General features: G+C 42.7%; 1 protein-coding gene across 12 annotated transcripts in view; it reads right to left on the reverse strand.

Moving 5' to 3' along the window:
* EML1 (EMAP like 1) overlaps window positions 1–18,787 on the reverse strand; it is a 131,830-nt gene that overhangs the window by 79,081 nt on the left and 33,962 nt on the right. For 3 of the 12 annotated variants that reach the window (XM_074584025.1, XM_074584023.1, XM_074584018.1), the window contains exon 1: window positions 6,097–6,327. The exons of 6 other annotated variants lie outside the window; for them this stretch is intronic. In XM_074584025.1, the coding sequence (XP_074440126.1) occupies window positions 6,097–6,163 (67 nt within the window). In that variant the 5' untranslated portion in view covers window positions 6,164–6,327. Of the gene's footprint in view, window positions 1–6,096; window positions 6,328–18,787 lie in introns of those variants that run through there. 3 more of the 12 variants (XM_074584021.1, XM_074584020.1, XM_074584016.1) reach the window with 1 other exon arrangement.

Raw genomic sequence — 18,787 nt, forward strand, 5'->3', positions numbered from 1 at the left:
CGAACATTTTAAATTGTGTTTCATGGAAGAACAGCATCATCCATAGTTCCTTCTGCACTCCCTCTAAGCTTTCACAATTCCTTATGGCTGCCCAATTAGTGTCATTTGCGAACAGCAAGCACCCCACAAAAATATAGTCATTATACCATTTCACGCAACCTTCCTACTTATTCTCTCACATCTTCCTTGATATTTTAATGATCAAAAGACAGGTTCTTCATTACAGCTTTCCAAAATTTCTCTTGACAAAAGAACTGCAGCAAGAACTTTAAAATCTTCATCTTAAATTTCTAAGGAAAGGAGAAACGGGAGGGAAGTCAGGATAAAACCTATTAAAATGCATGTCACTGCCTGGCATACTCCCTCACTGGCTCCTCACGTATTCACTTTTTAATAATGTACTTCTAATATAATTTTAATCCTTATTTGAATTGTTTGCACGTGGTTAAAGCTTCAATAAAAGAATCTGAGTTTTGCTATTCTTAATTAGAACTTAAAACACATATTTTATCAGTTGTGCAAAGTACTATTAAATTTTTAAAAAACTCCTTGAAGATCAGATAAAGCATGTTTTTCTGCTGAGAGCCCAATGCTTTAATTTGCAATTCTGTATGTTGTTTTATTCATGATAAAATACTTGATACTTGTAGTTTCTCTCCATATTGCTAACACTGACATAGATTCTCTATTAGGTTTGACTATCACCGAAGGATTCTCTCATGACTGGTCTGTATTTTCATTTGGTTTTAAAAGCTTAGTTTAAAAAAAAAAAAAAAAAAGGGCAAAAAAAAATTTTAATTCTAGAAGCTACAATTAACGATATCCATGACTAAAACAAGCTTTAATAATTCATGATTTGGAAATACATAGCTAATTAAAGGGCAACAAATTCATTTTACTTATATAGTGTCTTATTAAAAATAATAGTTTGAGCTTTAATAGGCTAACAATATATATTGTGAAAGTGTCCATTACAGAAAGTTATTTTTATTTCATAGTGTACTAATTTATTCTGCATTCAATTACTGCACACACAAAAACCATCTTTCTGTTTGACACCCCTCCCCCTTATTCCAGGGTAGAAGAAAGTAAATTCTAGATGTTGATCGATAAAAAAAAACTTATATTCTATATAGCTCCAAAATGGGCTCTACGTTAAATGTCCATTTTGCACAATCCAGCATTACACTTAAGGGTTCGATTGTAAGAGCAAGATCCTGAGTTCAAACCATGCTGCTGTCCTGGAGAGAATAGGTCTAGAAAGGAAATGAGAAAGCCTGGTTTCACTGTCTGTCTCTGTTGTTACAGGCTATTGAGAAAAACAACAAACATGAGTAATGCTATTAACATGTTTGCAACATCTTTTTGAATATGCTTGCAACATATTTTCATATATACAGTCTGTGAATCTGCCCAGTGAGAACCAAATTAAATCCAATTTCACTTTGCATTATTCCTAGGAAGTGATCACAGTAAAACAAATTACAGTCTCTTCCAACCCTTGACAGATTTGGACTAGTGACCTGAAAACTATAAGGCCCAATGTACCATTGTTCCTTCCTTAATCCATACCGCATTGCGCGGTTTTCGTCCAGCTGTAGGAAGAGCATAACTGGCTGTATTTCGGAAAGTTAGGGAGAGGAAGTGTGAGAAATGGGAAAGAAGAGCCAATTGCTAGAATAATATTGTCCATAAGGGTTTCCTGTTTGTGATGTTCACTTCCTCACCAACAGGGCATCACTCCACTTGTAGATACATGAGTCAGAGAGAAACTGTACATAAATTCTTTTTTTTTTTTCAGCAGTGGTGGATAATTGCAGATAATTACTTTTAAAAAACTTTTTTTAGTTATTCTGCTTTATTTGTAATAAATCTTAATATAGTCGGGTTTATAGTATAGTTTTGCTACTAGCAATTACAGTTGAGGTAATCAGTTAAACAGAACTGTAATTAATATCATGGAACCCCTTGCCAAAGAAATCAATTTCATTAAGAATTTGTTTTACACTTTTCTTACTGCTTTACCCAGATATTCTAAATTTGAAATTTCTGTCAAAGGCGGCATCTGTGGTTGCAGAAATGGCCATGGAACAGCTAGAACTTTCCCACTAGCCAAGTGAAGAATATTAAAGAGATGCTACAAGTTGTAAATGAATCAAGAATAAATTCTCACTTCCTCCTCTAAGTCCACACAGGCATTTTGCAGAGCGCAGGAATCCCAGATTTCACCCTTTATGTTCCTCATGCCTAATAATCCTGCCCACAGAATTAGCATGGTGAAGGCCATGTTCATTAGGTCACAGCTACAGCTATAAACGGATCGGGAATTGTGGTCAGAGGACCCACGAACCTCTGCCCACACCCTACGTGCCTCCCCAACTTGCCTATAATCACCACTAATCACTCTTGCTGCTCAATAAATCAGCTGGAGGCAAGATGAGCGCTGTCTATAACTCCACTACATGCCCTGTTCTGTAGAGTTTCATGTCCAGCACAGTTCTCTCCATCAGTTTTTAAGCAGACACCAAAATCCTCAACACTACCTTGCCTTATCAGTATTTTACCACTTTTACCTTCAGCTTAAATAATGCATTACTTACATCCTGATTGACTGTAGATAAACATAATGGCTTTCTACCCAAGAACTACATAAAAGTTACATCAATATCAGGGACCGTATATGTAACCAGGCATGGCTAATATTAATTAATAATATTAATATCTAAGCATTACTTTCCAACATGCAAAATAAATCAATAGTGTTCTTCATTACCTAGAAAGCAAGATGTAAGTTGAGAAGTATCCTTAGATAGGCATTAAGTGGAGTTATTTTAGTGTCTTTCTAAAAAATAAACAAACAGAATAGGCACAGCAACTAGCAAAACATTTTATGCATCTGAAGAGCCTGTCCCCTGAAAATCAAGAGGAAGATTTCAAACTAATTTGACAAACTCCTCCAAAGTAGGCGTGTACTTTCCTCTGAGTTTACAACTAAGGAAACTTAAGGCAACAAGACTGAAATGACTTGCCTAAAATCACATTGCAAGTTTATTTCTTGCTTTGATACTATCTCAGACTGACACTTGCATTCATTAACATAACATTTCTCAAATGCCAACCCTACCCTACTGTTCTGTAAAACAGAGTTGCAGAAAGTAGGTGTCTTTGAACTAGCTGTGCTAAATATTTGCCCTAGATTTTAGACATGCAGCTCCAATTGAACATATTTTCCTCACCTCCTTCTTCTCTCCCGTCCTTCTCCATTTACTCTATTTTTTACGCATTTCAAACCATAAAGACATGTTACTAAACAACCCTGCAGACTAGATCTACCAAAACAAAGCCAACACAAAAAGACACAAAGACCCAAGTTCTTCTCCTGAACCCAGAGCCTTTTCTTGAAAGGGAGACTTCGGGTAAGTTTGCCCTCATATTACTCCTTTCCTCTCTGACCAGGTCCTCCATCCCCATCACAACCTCCTGCCCGCCACTACTGCCTTCCTCCCCGATTCCCTCAGCAGCTGCCACTGGCCCCAAGCAGGGAGAAAGGACCGGGAAGTGGGAGAAGCTGCAGCCACCCTTGGGCCCAGGCTGGAGCTCACTTGCTGCCTTACGGGTGACCTGCAGTTATTCTGGTAGAAGCGCAGGCTTTGCATCCTGATCTTCCCAAACACAATATGTACAGGCAGTCTCTTTATCATTTCTTCAGTTCAAGACCATAAGAAAATTCTATTGTGACTTTACTTGTACAAAACTAAAATTAATCCTTCCTTCTATGTTCAGAACAGAAAACCTCTCAACATACAGCAATGATCACTTCGAGTGCTTCCCAGCCATTTCTGTATTTCACTTTACCCTGTATCAAAATCACATTTTCCTTCACCTCTCCACCACTTGTTTGCCCTGTTTGGTTCTTCTTTATGCTTGCTCCACTCGCAACGTCACATTGTCCTTCATACTACCCATTATACTTGCAAGAGCTTTCCACTTCCCTGTAAAGCAATTTTCTTTTCCTCTTTCAACCTCAAAACCCTCACTGGCATCCTCCAGCTGTATTTTTTTTTCCTCATGGGTCATGTGTGTCCGTGTGAAATATCTGATCACCTCAAGGCAGTATTCAAAGGCCCAATTCTCTTGTTCTTCCTCATCTCATCTAATACAGTCTCAACCAAGGCTAACTCATAAGAGGAAAGGCTTCTGAATCAAACCACTTTCTTTTATAAACTCAGAATAATACAAGTTTACAACAGCTCTTGAGCTCACCACCTACAACAAGATGACAGCCTGGCAAGCGATCTCATCAGTAACACATTCTAGAACATAATACTCCAGGATTAACTAAGATTTTAAAACCTATGTACAGCATAAATACATACAGCTTATTTCCATCATGTATAATAGGTGCTCAGAGTCACAAAATCAACATGAGTGACAGCTCTCAGAAATAAGCTTATTCAAACTATTCAGAAAGTGCTGCTACTCCTACTGTTCCCGTATGCATGTTACTATCACGAACACTGTAAAAGCAAAGCCCAGGGATTTTGGTAGGAAGCCAGCTTGCTTATAAATGGGTTAGAGTACAAACTTTGAAATACATTGCTGTATGTTTTCTTTTTAAAAACACTTACAATTAAATATTTATTAAGTTTAGGCAAAACAGGCATCTGCTATCAGTGTACAACCCCCGTGCACAGTCATAGTTTTCTCTCCTGAAGAGCTCTGAGAACGCAGCAGCACCACACAATGCATGGCCCACACAGTGCGACTCGTGAAAAACTGCTCCCGCAATCTCAAGGTCCACACATATCAGAGTTTTCTGCTGACCTGTCCCTTTCTTGCACCATACCACACAAAAAAATTAAAAAAAATGTAAAATTTATCATCTTCATTTCTTCCAAGAGAAGAGGTTGCTATGTCTGATGCAGTTGCTGTCATGAAGCAATTTAATATGAACCTGGCTCCAGCTGTTCGGACAGCAGGAGAAAGCCAGACCACGACTAAAATCTGGAGGAATAAGAGATCCACAAATCAATTTTCAGTGAAATATGAGATTATGAATGCTTGCAATTTTGCTGCTAGAAAGGAATAACTAGAGTCAAAATAAGGTATTTTGAGCTTAAAGTTTACCATGAAGAACTCTTTGTAACCAGATTTATTTCCCCCCCCCAAATAACAGCAAGCACCGGCTAGCTGAATAATCCCAAATACTATGCAGGCCAGGCTCCAAATACCTCCTCTGAAGATCCTGGCAGCTCCTCACCTCCTTCTTCCCTTTTTACGACCTGTCACTGCAGACCAGCAGCTCTCCCATCACACTGCCACCCAGGTGACGCCACCACCACCCCCCCCCCAGAAAAAAAACCCTACCTTTAAAATAATAAATAAATAAATAAATAAATCGCAGAAAGAAAAACTGCAGGCCAACTCCCTTAACTCCACACAAGGCACCTGCCACCCACAAGCTGTCCTTCGCGGGCGCGGAGAGCCGCCGGGTGGGCGGAGGGAGCGGAGCGGGGCGCGGGCAGGAGAGGGGGGCCGCGGAAGGACACCTGCCCTGTCCCCTGCGCTCCGAAGGGACGGAGCTCAGGGGTCACTGCGCGCCTCAGGGGCGCAGACCTGTGTTCACAGGGCGGCCGTACACATACATATGTATATATACATACATATATATATATATGTACGTTGGCATGCGCGCAGCGGTGGGTGACCGCTGGGGCTACCAGATCTGCCTCTGAGGCAGACGCACAGACACATCCATACCATCTATACGCACACATATCTATACATGTTCCCGTACAGGAGGTGCAGGAGAAGTTCCTCACAGCGGCGCCGCGGGCTGGCAGGCTCCCCGCTGGATAACGGGGGAAGCTGAGGGGGGTGAAGTTTCCTCCCTCCTCCTCTCCCCGAGTTATGCCGCGGAGCTGGGCGGCCCTGGGCGGCGGAGACGCCGCCGGCAGCCCCAGGCAGGCCCGCTCCCGGCGCTGCTTTCCCCGCGCCGGCCTCCGTCTCCGCCCCGCCGGGACGCCGGGACCCCGGCCGCTCGCCGGGGCGGGGGGGGGGGGGCGGCGGTAGCGGTAAGGCGGCCCCCGCCCTTACCGTTGCAGAACTGCAGCAGCGAAGAGGTGTCGTAGAGGCTGCTGTAGCTGGAGAAGCCGTCCTCCATCCTGCCGCTGGTGCACTCCCGGTCGCCCCTCGGCTGTCCCGGCAGCCGCCCTCCCGCCCGCCTGCCTCTTCGCCCACACGCTGAGGGAGCGGAGGCGGCTGGGGCCGCGGCGGCCTGCTGCCTGCCTCACTCAGTTGCCATGGCAACCCCTTCACTCGCGGGGCGGGGCGGGCCGGGGCGGGCCGCCGTCACGGCGCGGCGGGGTGGGGGGGTGGCGGTGCGGGCGCTCCCCTCAGCGGCCGCGGGGCCGGCGGCTCCCCCGCCCGGCGGAGCCCTGTCACAGCCTGGCCGGCGGGATCCCGCGGGAAGGGAGCCGCTGGCAGGGCCGGGCGAGCGCAGGGTTGCGGGGGAGGCCCGGGGCACCGCTGGTTCCAGCGCGGAGAGGCAGGGGGGGGAGCCGCGTCCTTCGGCGGGGCCGCCGCGGCCATTTCTCCTCAGCGGCCCCGGCGAGCCCCCGCCCCCGGAGCCAGGCCGCCCCGGCGCCACCGAAACCCGGCCCTGATCTGGAAGAGGGGCGAGCCCCAGTTCCCCCGGCGGTGGGAGAGGGTGTCCCGACGGGAATGCCTCTGGAACGAAGGCAGGAGTTTGGCAGCGGCCGTCGGGGCGGTCTGTGGGCCGCAGCATCCCGCCGGCCGCTGTGACACCGCCGGTGTATCCTCCTGCCGCTTCCAGCGCAGCCACGGAGCGCCTGTCACTGCGCCCTGTGTCAGCGGCCGCTCGGCTCGGGCGGGATGAGGGCTGTCGAGATAATACTGTAACTGATGCCCTCTTACAATAACAACAACGACAAAAAAATACTGTACTTTGTTATTCCATTACGTACTAACTATCTAGCTTGAAGAATATGATACACTTTTCCAATATAAGAGACTAAAATAATTTCACTCTTTAATATTTTTACCTAGGGATATTTATAATGCCCATTCATGGTGAGATGAGGGTAGTGGTACAAAACTGGCGGCTAGCGATACTGTAAAATTGTTATCCTTGTGGATATTATCGTTAAAATTATTAGCCTTGTGGGCTTCGATTCCTGTGCTAGGGATCACAGAATCACAGAATGGCAGGGGTTGGAAGGGACCTTCTGAAATCATCTGGTCCACCCCCCCTTGTCAAAGCAGTGTCACCTAGGGCAGGTTGGACAGGAACGCATCCAGGCGGGTTTGGACTGTCTCCAGAGAAGGAGACTCCACGGCCTCTCTGGGCAGCCTGTTCCAGGGCTGTGGCACCCTCAAATGTTGAATTGTCCAGTGACTGAAAGGCATTTTTCTTTCAAGCTCCTCAAGGGGCGCAAGAAAAATAATGCATTGCAAATCTATAGTACCTTTCATCTTGAAAGACACCAAAGCACTTAACAAAGCGTGTCTTCAGGTCTCAGTCCTTTCAGGAGCTTTTTGCAGGGCAGTTCCATCATATGGATCCATTTACAGGCAAGGGTTCAGTATATACGAGTCTTTTCACCCACCACTAAACCATGGTAGTGCTAACATAAAAATATGCTATAAAATTAGGCAGTGATATCAGTTCCATATTACAGTGGAGTGAAAAGTGCTCCCTCCTGAATTGCCAGTGCCAATATCGGTGGAGTTGAACTCATCTCCCAACACAAGTACTTACCCAGCCGCACGGTACTTAACTTGTATCTGACAAAAACAACTGCAGATTATAGCTGTGGGCTGTAACATAACTGAAATTTGTGGTCATTTAATTATATAAAAAACCCAAAACAGCATGGAAGAGAAAATCACTTCAAAAATATTAAAGACAATATATTTTCTTAGTCTTTTAAATGACCCACAATTCTTTCTCATCTTTAAAATTAACACGGAGCCTTTAGGTTTTCTCATGACCTTTTCATTCACAAGCCACCAAACTTTTCAAAGATGACATATTGTGGTATTGTACAAAAATTGTACAAAAATTGTACACACAGAAATGCATGGGATTTTTGGCAGACAAGTGACAATAATAGGAAAATGAAGTTCATTTTTAATACAAATTTTAATTAAGAATTTCCTTCATTTTAAAATCTTATTGCCGTGATTAGGTCACTCTTTTTTGAGCTTGAGAAGTGTTTTAATATGCTGATTTTTCACCAGCCAGAGACAGTTCCAGCACAAGTGGTGTGCTCGCCATAACATGTCAATGTTAGCTTAACCCATACCTCCTTCAGATGTGCACGTTTTGGCAAATAAATCTATGAAATCTGTGCTATCTGAAAGTATTATGTCTGTAGTAAAAAATGTGTTGTCAGGGAGAGTGCTACAAAGACAAGAGAAGTAAACACCCAGTAACTTTTACGACATCTGCCAAGGCAGAAGGAAGGACAAAAAGGGGCAATGCAGCTCCATTTCGGAAAGCGGAAATTAAAAGTCACTTAGAAACTCAAATCTAAACCTGTCTGAATGCAGCATCGTTAAAGAAAGATGCAGCATCGTTAAAGAAAGATACGACATCTGAAATGTTACAATAGATTATCCACCCAAATTAGTTGTGAAGGTGTCAGTGAAGCCCATCAGCTCACCGCGCTGCAAATCAGCTCAGTGATGTGACAGAAAATGATCTCAGCTCCAGTCTCTAGAGCTGTTATGACGCCATTATATTCTGAGGGCAAGGGTTAGGAAAAGAAAACAGTTTTATAATTTAATTGCAATGATTTCGAGACCTGTTACAATCTTATTACACTAAACTGCACCACACGGCACAAAATGAAAAAGGAATTCTCTCTGGCTGTGGGAACAATGGGACAATGGATCTGGAGGATGCACCGATGTGTCTCCGGGAATTCTGCTGGTACAGCAAAACAATGAAAACACTTCTTTTTAATGTCCATTTTTCAGTAAACTGTAGCTTTAATCATTTGTGCAGATCCAAGCGAGTGCATTGGAAAATCGGAAATTATGTAGACGGGAACGCGGCATCCTGAGCAATACTGGGGGGCTGAGGCATCTGGAGGGGGTTTGTTGCTGTACAGTTGTGCATGCTTATTGTCGGCGCTGTCAGAAACTCTGTATGACATTACAGTTTTGAAAGCTGTATTTTGTAACTAACGATTTAAGTTTCATTTGCATCGAGTAACGTAATACAAATGGCTGTTTGCTAAGTGAGAACAAAAGAGCTTTTACCCATCCCTAGCTGAATTTTCAGGAGTTAATGCTCCAATTTTAGGACAAAGAAACCATGCTTTCACTCCCTGCTAATAGGCTATCATCAAATAATTTTGATGGTTTATGTATTCCTTTTCCTTTTTTATTTCTGTTTCTTTTGCATTACTAATAAATACAAAGAATACCCTGCAGCAGGTTCATATCAGAAGTATTGTAGTTCATAGCTCTCAACAGTTTAGATTGGTGTAGTATTATGATGTTACAGCTAATGATACTCTCAAGTCAAGAGCGAGCTGTCCCAGTCACCATGTCCACAAGAAACAAAGAAATCTGAGTTACAGTATCCTCTTAAAATCCACTAAAATAGCAGACACTGATTATATAAATCTTATCCCTGTACTCATTACATTTCACAATAACTTTGAGAGAAAAGCCCGATACAAGCACGTTTCACCTGGCTCGTAGAGAAGGACTTTTGAAGACCACAAGTCTTACGAGAAGCGGCAGGGGTTGTTTAACTTGAAGAAAAGGAGGCTGAGGGGAGACCTTACTGCTCTCTACAATTACCAGAAAGGAGATTGTAGTGAGGTGGGGGTCAGTCTCTTCTCCCAAGTAACAAGTGATAGGACAAGAGGAAATGGCCTCAAGTTGCGCCAGGGGAGGTTTAGATTAGGTATTAGGAAAAGTTTTTACACTGAAAGGGTTGTCAAGCATTGGAACAGGCTGCCCAGGGAAGGGGTGGAATCATCATCCTTGGAGGTACTTAAAAGGCGGGAAGACTTGGTGCCTAGGGACATTGTTTAGTGGTGGTTTTGTCAGTCTTAGTTTGATGGTTGGACTCGATGATCCCTTCCAACCTAGACAATTCTATGATTCTGTGAAGGGGGATTTTACCTTCTGGGTCATTTCTGTGGCTCTGTCATTTGACAGTGTCAGGCTGTTTTCACCATTTTTTGACAGCTTGGACAGTCTACCCTTCACACCTGACACCCAGCTCTGTGCTGAAGGCCCTTGCCTTCAGCGGGCTTGTTCGGGGAGTGAGATGGTGGCACTTGGTAAAAGAGAGAAGTTGGGATTAGGATCTCAGTCTCAAAGCCTGGTGTGCAGAGCTGCTAAAGGCATCAGGTGTAGCAGAATCTTCTTTGCAGAGTTTACTGGAGGTGAAGGCTCAATTCACCATAGGGGCTGGAGGGGTTTTTATTTTTCTGGTGGGTGCAATGCACTTCTGCTGAACAGATCAGGAAAGCCTGGATGGCCGCTGCGCGCTCTGTACCTATTTTGTAACTAGAGGAAACTTCATCGGGCAAAGCATCTAGCATCATCAGCAAATGTGCTGGTTTCCCTAAAATTTATCAGTGGATATAATTACAGCATCTATTTTAGTGTGACTAGCGTTTGAAGAGCCCCTCCAGCTTTTCAACAATTGCTCGATAGGTCACGTTTACTGCAGTGTGATCAAAGGGAGCTGAGCTCAGTGATGTAACTCACTGTGCTTCGATTTAAGACCTTAAGACTGCGTTTGACCATTTACAGTCTTACTTAACGCAGCAGTCAGTCTCTGCTTGAGCCTGGAAGGTTTGAGATTGCGTGTTTGTTCAAGTTTTGCTTTTCCTCTGTGAGTCATGGATTTCACCTGTTAAAAAACTGAAGCACTGCAACACTTGGTGCCTGGCCCCAGACTACAATCCGAAACACAAGGCACCACGCGTGTGCCTCTCCCTGCCTAAAGTCTGCTGAAATCCTGATTTAGACAGATTTTTATTTATTTATTTATTTTAAAATTTGCCCTTTCTCTTTAGTGAGCAGCAGAGATTGTTTGTTTGGTTTTTTTTTTTAAGAGAATTTCATGCAGTGAATAAATTGTCTTTGTTCTTCAAAGGTGGCTTTTCCTCACAGCCAGACTATCTCCAGGTATCAGAGTGGGGTTCTCTGTCAGGGTCCTATCACGGGCTCAAACAAGGATTTCCTCTCCTACTGTGGGGTAGGAAAGGAAGAAGTGCCTTGCCGCCCAGTCTCCTTTGTGAAAACACTTCAACCGCTGGAATAATCGTTCATTCTAAATAGCAGGACTCCAGCGTTTCAACCACAGCAGGGGTCTTCATGAATGTCACTACAAAGCACGCCTCATGCATGTGGGAAAGATGGGGTATAAGGGGGAGGCTTCACCATTATGCCAGCACAGTCTGAGCGCATTAAAAATACAATGAAACAAATGTGGGATGAAACCATCAAAGGTATGCATGTTTTACAGTCCAAATGAAAATATGCTGCAATATGTCTGTATACATCATGTTGTGTCAAATGACATACATTGGAGTTGTGGGCTTTTCCCTGTAATTAATAAGAATATTCTTAATCATACTGCCCAGTAAAAAAACCCAAAAACATTGCTTTGCAGATTGATTAGTTTGTAAATACAAAGAGAAGGCTTTGAAGATGAAAAGAGTAATGCTTTGCACATCTATGACTCTTCCCATTCAAAGATGGGAGGCTGCTCGGCAAACCCTGGTGCTTTCAGACTTGCACTGCCTTTTTGAACTAAATGTTGTCTTTATTTTACTTACTTGGAAAATGAGAGGGAAAACATGAGACAGCCAAAGTCACACCGGGAAGTCAATGACAGAATCAGACCAGAATAAGTACCAGTTGAGTGCACTAACCATTAGACTACCCTGCCTGCAAACACCGAAGGTATTACTTGTACCGTTTATTATGAAATGCTTTCAAGCATAGTGCCTGCAGTCAAAATACCCTTGTTTTTGTAAGGTCCCCTAACAAGTTGGGTTCAATGCACTCCAACGTATGAAATGGCCAGCTGCAGACTTTATATAAATATAACATTATGATACCAAACTGATAAGAAGCAAAATACACTACAGATACACAAGGATGCAAGTCCTTTTCCACCTTCTATGCAATCTGTGCTGATGGGAACAACATTTCTGTGAAGAGCTGCAATGATGGATGGCATCACAGGGAGAAATGATCCATCCGCTCTTCAAAATTACTCCTTGAAAGTTTTCATTTCTAGCTCAGCTCTGCAACCCTATTTTTGGTGGCTTCAGTCCCAAATGGAGACTGAAAGCTTCCTCTAGCAGAGCCCTTTGAGATCTGTGTTTTCAGGGGTACAAGTCCTACCTCCTGGTAGAGTTGCTTCCCTGGTTTGCCGTCCAACAGCTTTGGCAGAGGTTCACCAGTTCACCAGCCAGGGCGCAGGAGGGTCATCCCTACAGGAGCTTTCCCGCACCCACTGAAACCTCGGGGAGCCCCAGGCATGTAGGTATTGAGAAATATTTTCAGCGAGTATGAAAAAGGGATGCTTTTGTGTGGCTAGCACCACATCGACACCTCTCCTGCACATGGCTGAGATCACGGATTTTTTTTTTTTTTTTTTAGTTTTTGTGTCATGTTTATAAAGGTGTTACTATGACAATATTCCAGACGTCTATTTTATGCATATATTTAAGTCATATTTTGTTACGATTTAATATCTGCTTTATACAAAGCCACAACAATATAAATCTGTGCCTTCTGAATTATACTACAGGAGAAAAAGACTAGAGCAAACTATGATGTAGATTTTTTTTTTTTAAACGGTACTTAAATAATAGCACAGCAAATTGATCATTTAAGGTGTACACAACAATTGCCGTTTTGTTAATAAAACGGTACTAAAATAAACGTTCTGTTCAATTTTTAGACTGAGCATTTTCATTTGACTGTAGCAATTTACAAGAATGTGTAAAACCCAGAAGCAGAAAACAGAATATATGTCCAAAGGGTACATGTCAGCTACACTATGAGAGAGAAGCCTCTCTACTTTGCAAACAGATCCCCATAGCGCCTGTGAACAGAGGGAGATATCTCAACACTATTTCTTACATTTCTCAGTCAGTAGAACGGTGGATTAAACTTGTGCCTTATCCGACCTGGTATTCATAATTTCCCACCTTCCCATGTCACTGTTTTACTGTTTTCAGGATCCAGCACAATTAAGGGCATCTCCTGGGAACCAATGTGTACTAGGAAAATTTAGTCGGCCATGTAAATAATAAAGCACACATAAAAATGTATGTGTAAGATGAAGCCCCGCATCCGTTCAATATATTAACGTTAGAAGGGAGTAGCCAATCTCATTTGTGTCACATTCTACATTTGCTGTAAGAGGTAAAATTGGAAATTTATATTACTGGAAATTTGCCCAGATATGGAAAATGAACTATTGCAAGTGTCTTGAGAGGTAATTGGAAAAAATAGTGCATTTCTTTGAGTGATTTTAGATGTTATGCTTGCTTTTAGTTAGGGGTTTATTGGAAAAGCTAATTTGCATGACTAAACAAGTCATTGAAAGTAGATGCAGAGTTTGCCTGTAATCTTAACTTCTGCCATCACATATGCCCATTTACCACCTCAACTAACCTATCTTAATGTTTTGCTTATCCATCTCCTGTTAAAAGAGGCAGGGGGAGAAAGAAGACAATATTCCATTTGTACGGTGTGGGTTATTTCTGCGGAGGACAATAGAAACTCCACTGGTTCAAACTCATTGAATTTCCATGAGCTTTTCCCGAGCGGGTGGAGGAGCGAGAGGGTGGAAGGCAGGGTGACCTACAAGGGATACACAGGAAATTCAGCCCACTACACTCACAGATTCCTTTGATATCTGCCAGAGCCCAAGACCACCTACAATGAGAGATCTTCATCCCTCCCCAGCTTTTGCTTCCTCAGCCCATTTCTGCTTTCCCAGTACAAGATCCCAAGACACAACCTGGGGATGGAAGAAAACACTTAAATCATCAGCTAATCTAAACTTGGCTGGCTCGAGAAAAAAGCAATAGGGAAGAATCCTTTCCTACAGTTTTCAACATGACTTTACACTGATTTCCAGCACGGGCTGTAGCGTTTATTTTTGTGGGTAACTATAGTTTTGTTTTGAATTAAACTTTTGTATTTACTTTGGAAGAGAATTTGGCTTGGAAGAAACTTTTTTGTCCTGGTCTGTGCAATCACCCAAGGCTCACAGTGTGATCAAAGCTGTGTTGTGTTTCATGTGTTTTTGTCAAAGCAATTTCTACAGATTCATAGCAAGTAGATAAATTCAGATAAATTCCACTTTTCATCTCCTTTTGTCATCTAAGACTTAAGAAACAAAATGCAACAAAGTAAGTGGTTGAACCAGAGAAGCTTTCACTGAATTGCCCAGGAACATGAATAGACATCAGGGTTTAAACTGCAGGATCAGGTCCATACAGTAATAAAAGATTTGGCTTTTGGGGAAAGAATGCCGGTTGTTCTTAAAACACCTCTGCCAGCTAGTGCAAGGTGTAGGATTACTAATCCTCCTCAGGGGAAGCCATGCGTGGCATTCTTCGCTTTGGTGGTGGCATTCAAGGGAGTCCTGGACAGAGGAAAAAGTAATAGGGGCAATAATGACAGTCTCTGAATGAAGCCCTGAGAAATAGCCCAGGCCATGCCGCCTGGCTGCCAGCCATCCAAGCATGAAGAACAATTGTGCGTTTGTTTCAGATACCAAGTCACCTAATTTTAAAAACGCTTCCTGATGCAGCCCTTTAATTCCTAAGTATTTCACCACCTGACGTTTCTCTCTCAGGCTTTCAAAGAAGCAAGAGAAAACCAGAGCTACGAATAAGGGAAAGGAGGGAAACTAAAAGGATTTTGTTGTTAGTGCAGTGATAATTCAAGAAAAAAAAGGGCAAGAAGACAAGTTCTTTTCAACTTTCTGTTGCCCGATAACCCCTCCTTGTCCCACCGCTTTCTGACAGAATAAATGCTGGAATAAAGCACAGAATGAATCTCAAAAGAAAAATATGTATTGTGTGCCATAAATTATACAAGCAGATGCAGCCATGAACGAAAGAATTAAGAACATAAAACCCCTGCAGCGTGCACTGGCTGATGAGGGGCTGGAGGTTGCCAAGGGACACTGTGTGACCACTGTGCCGTCCAAGCTGGATCTTGCTCTAAACATCAGCCTACAACCCTGTCCTGCAGGGGCTTGCCGTCTTTTTCTTCACATTCTTCTTCTTAAACAGCTCTTTTACATATCAGTAGCTGTTTAATGAATGTTTTGGCCATAACCAGCTTGTGGTGTATTTCACAGCCGTCTGAGAAATCTTGCAATGAGGAATTTTGCATCTTTTCCTCAAACCATCCCTTCAGACAAGTATTCCCACATGAAGGTGAATGAGTCCCCCTAGACGAAGGGATGGGTAGAACAGGCCAAGGGCCAAGTCTTCGTCTGCTGTAACCTTGCAGAGCACTCTCAGCTTCAGCTGAAGTCTTGATTTCATTGCTTTTTGTTTGTTAGAAAAGTGTTATTTAGCTTTACGGTGCCCTATACGGAAATAATTACAAATAACATAGCTAGCTGCTTAATGCTCATCAGAGACTTCATTCAACTAAACAGTTTTTCGGCAAAGTCCAAACTCTGGATCCAGATTTTTCACATTTACGCATCTATAATATCTCTCCATTCCTTCATGATATCTTTTATTTCAAGACATCGGCAGCTGTTTTCTTATTCAGCAATCATTTCAGTGGGGGAAAAAAAAAGCTTAGCAATATTGATGCAACTTAGTGTCATACGAGCAATTAAGAAAAAAATGCATCTCAAGGAAGTTGATGGCATTAATTTCCTATCAGTAAGATGTTTTAAAGAAAACCCATATAAGACTGTGTAAAAGGACATTTGGACAACTTCACTCCTTTAAATGTCATTTGGTGACCATCCAAGAATAAGGAGTAAAAAATGCTTGATGCTGGAAAAGAATACAGAAGACTCATGATTTTCAGCTGTCATACATGTGAATTTGTGGAAAATGATGCAATTAGAGACTAGAAGCAGAGCAAAATTTCTGTTTATGTTCAGCTCTGCCCCGCAGATCAGAACTGCTGGAGGATGGCAGAGAAAATGTCCTTTTCTCTCTTACTCATGTCCTCCATGGGCTATGTCCTGCTCTGAGTTAACATCGTATTCAGGCAATACAATTAGGGGACAGTCTTGATATGATTTAGCATTTTCTACTTTTTCCATTCGTCTGATGAAGAGCGTTTGCTCTGTCATTCATTCACCATTTCCTTCCACGTGAAATTAGGAAATATGGCAAATGAAGACTGAAAGCCAGGGTTTTTCCATCCCTGCATGTTTTCCCTTGGAGCTCAGAAACTCAAGTTATTCCAGTGTAGAGGAAGAAGAGGAAATGTAGTAATAAAGTCCCTGGCTTCACCACAAGCCCTTTTCTGACCTGACAGGGAGAAAGTATATGGAAAGGGATTGAACTACTCAGGATAAATGTAAATTGAACTACTCAGGATAAATGTAAATGAATGGCAAAAGTACGTTTAGGTAAAATCAGGAAAACAAAAGCACAAAGCCGGGACAGCAAGGTACCAAGGTGTCATTCTGCAAATGCACATGAAGAAGGCTGGGGGAGCGCTGGTCCGCTACTCAGGGGTGCAAGACAACTATCGACAGATGACATGGGAAGGTACAAGTGATAAATGACTTTTTTGGGGCTGTCTTCATTAAAGTTGCCTTCCAACAAATGTGTTAAGCCAGTGCTGAGGCTGAAAAATGTCATTAGTCATTACACCCTCCCTGCTCCGCTCCCTTCCCAGCTCCTCCCTGCCCTCCTGCATGCCACTGCCACAGCGATTTGTAAGGGCCTGCAGGGATCTGGCTGGGGGAACTGATCCAGCTGAAAATTAACCTAGAAAATAGATGATTGTTATTAGGATCAGTTAGTTCTGCAGTTTGATTCATCTCATGGCTGCACTGTATTCAGATATTTTTTTTTCAAATTAGCTAGACTTGTTAACTTCACCCTATGATGCTTAAAGTGCAGACCGATCCCAGGACGGGTAGTTACTCTTTCTGAGTCACTGGATGTGTAGGATGTCAGAGGATCATAAATAGGAAAGCACGGTGCCTGTCTTTAAAATAAGGAAAAAAGGAGCTAAGAGATTATTGATCAGTCTGATTACATTCAATTGCTGCCCCAAAATCTAGGATTTTTTAAACAAACTATTTATAGGTGCCTGGAAGATAAAGGGGAGAGCATTCAGCTTTAGTTGTAAGAACAAAGTCTGTCAAACCAGTCTAGCCCTTTCTATGCCTGTATTGTGCTGTGGAGAGGGGAAGGGCAGTTGGTGTCATATAACCCAACTTCAGGAAGGCTTTTTGCACACTCATGACACTCTCAGAGGCAAATAAGGAAACACAGCCTTGCTGACCCCGTTATACCTGTTCCAACAGGTGTAAGACTGCTCAGGTAATTATACCTAAAAAGTGACTCAAAATGAAAAGATGTATGAAATACAATTCTGCATAGTTTTGTCCTTACTCCCATTATAGTCCACATTTTCATTAGTGGCTGGAAAAGGGAGCAGAAGACATACTTAGTAAATGTGCAGGTCACGTCTTGGGAGCTCTGCAAGTTGATAGACAGATTAAAATTTAAAAAAAAAAATATCTTGGCAGCTGGAAGGAACTTTCTGCAAGAGAAAATGAGGACCAGTATAAGGGACTACATTTAGATAGGAATTACCTGCCGGAAGGTGGGTAATAACTGGTTAGGAAATAGCTCGGCCAAGGGTAGCACACGAACCAAACATTGAGTCAGCTTTGTCATGCAGAGTGGAAAAGACAGGCAGCATACTGGGATGGATAAATAATCCTGAAAATGTATGAAGAAATCCTTCTGCCCTATTCAGCATCGATAACACCTCAGTTGGAGCACTAAGTCCAGTTTAAATGGCGTTTAAATTGTATCAAGGAAGACTCTCATTGAGACACTAAAATAAGACAGTAAAATAAGTAATCCTTCCAACTTTCAGGGCAGTAAAGCACTGGAATATGTTGCCTGGGGAAGTTGCAGAGCATCCATGGAACGGCTCTAAAATCGTTTTAGACAAATATATATTGATGTGATATAGCTGGTCCTGCCTTGGGGCAGACTGACTAGATGAACTCTTAAGGTCTTTTCCAGCCTAGGTTTCCTGAGATCCACCTCACTGAGTTATTGTCCAGCTTTCTGGGGAAAGTAGCTGCAGGCCCACTTCCATGGTGTTTTGTTGTTGTTCTTCTGACGTGAGGTTCACGAGTAATTGGCTGGAGTGCCTCAAATAATCCCACTTTACTTAAAAAATCTCTCTCAGCTGCTATCAAGCTGAAATAATATAAATTAGGCTATTGCTCCGTTTTTCTGTTTTGAAGAGACCAAATCTTTCCACCATTTAATTAATTGGCAATATATTCCTACCGCCCCCAAGAGCAGCTGGTGAAAAAAAACAGTTTAGTTAATTTTACTAGAAAATAAAGTTGATATACAAAAAAATCAAGTCACTTTTCTGAGCACTCATGTGTACGGTGCTACTATTCTGGGGTCTAGTGATGGAGAATCGGGCTTTCTTCTCACTGTCACTAGCGTGTGTCGGGTCAGGTGAACACCAAGCAATCACACTCCACTACTGCTCGTTAGAAAATGAGCTGACGCCG

This window comes from Larus michahellis, chromosome 4, assembly GCF_964199755.1.
Source record: "Larus michahellis chromosome 4, bLarMic1.1, whole genome shotgun sequence".
NCBI classification, from domain to species: domain Eukaryota; kingdom Metazoa; phylum Chordata; class Aves; order Charadriiformes; family Laridae; genus Larus; species Larus michahellis.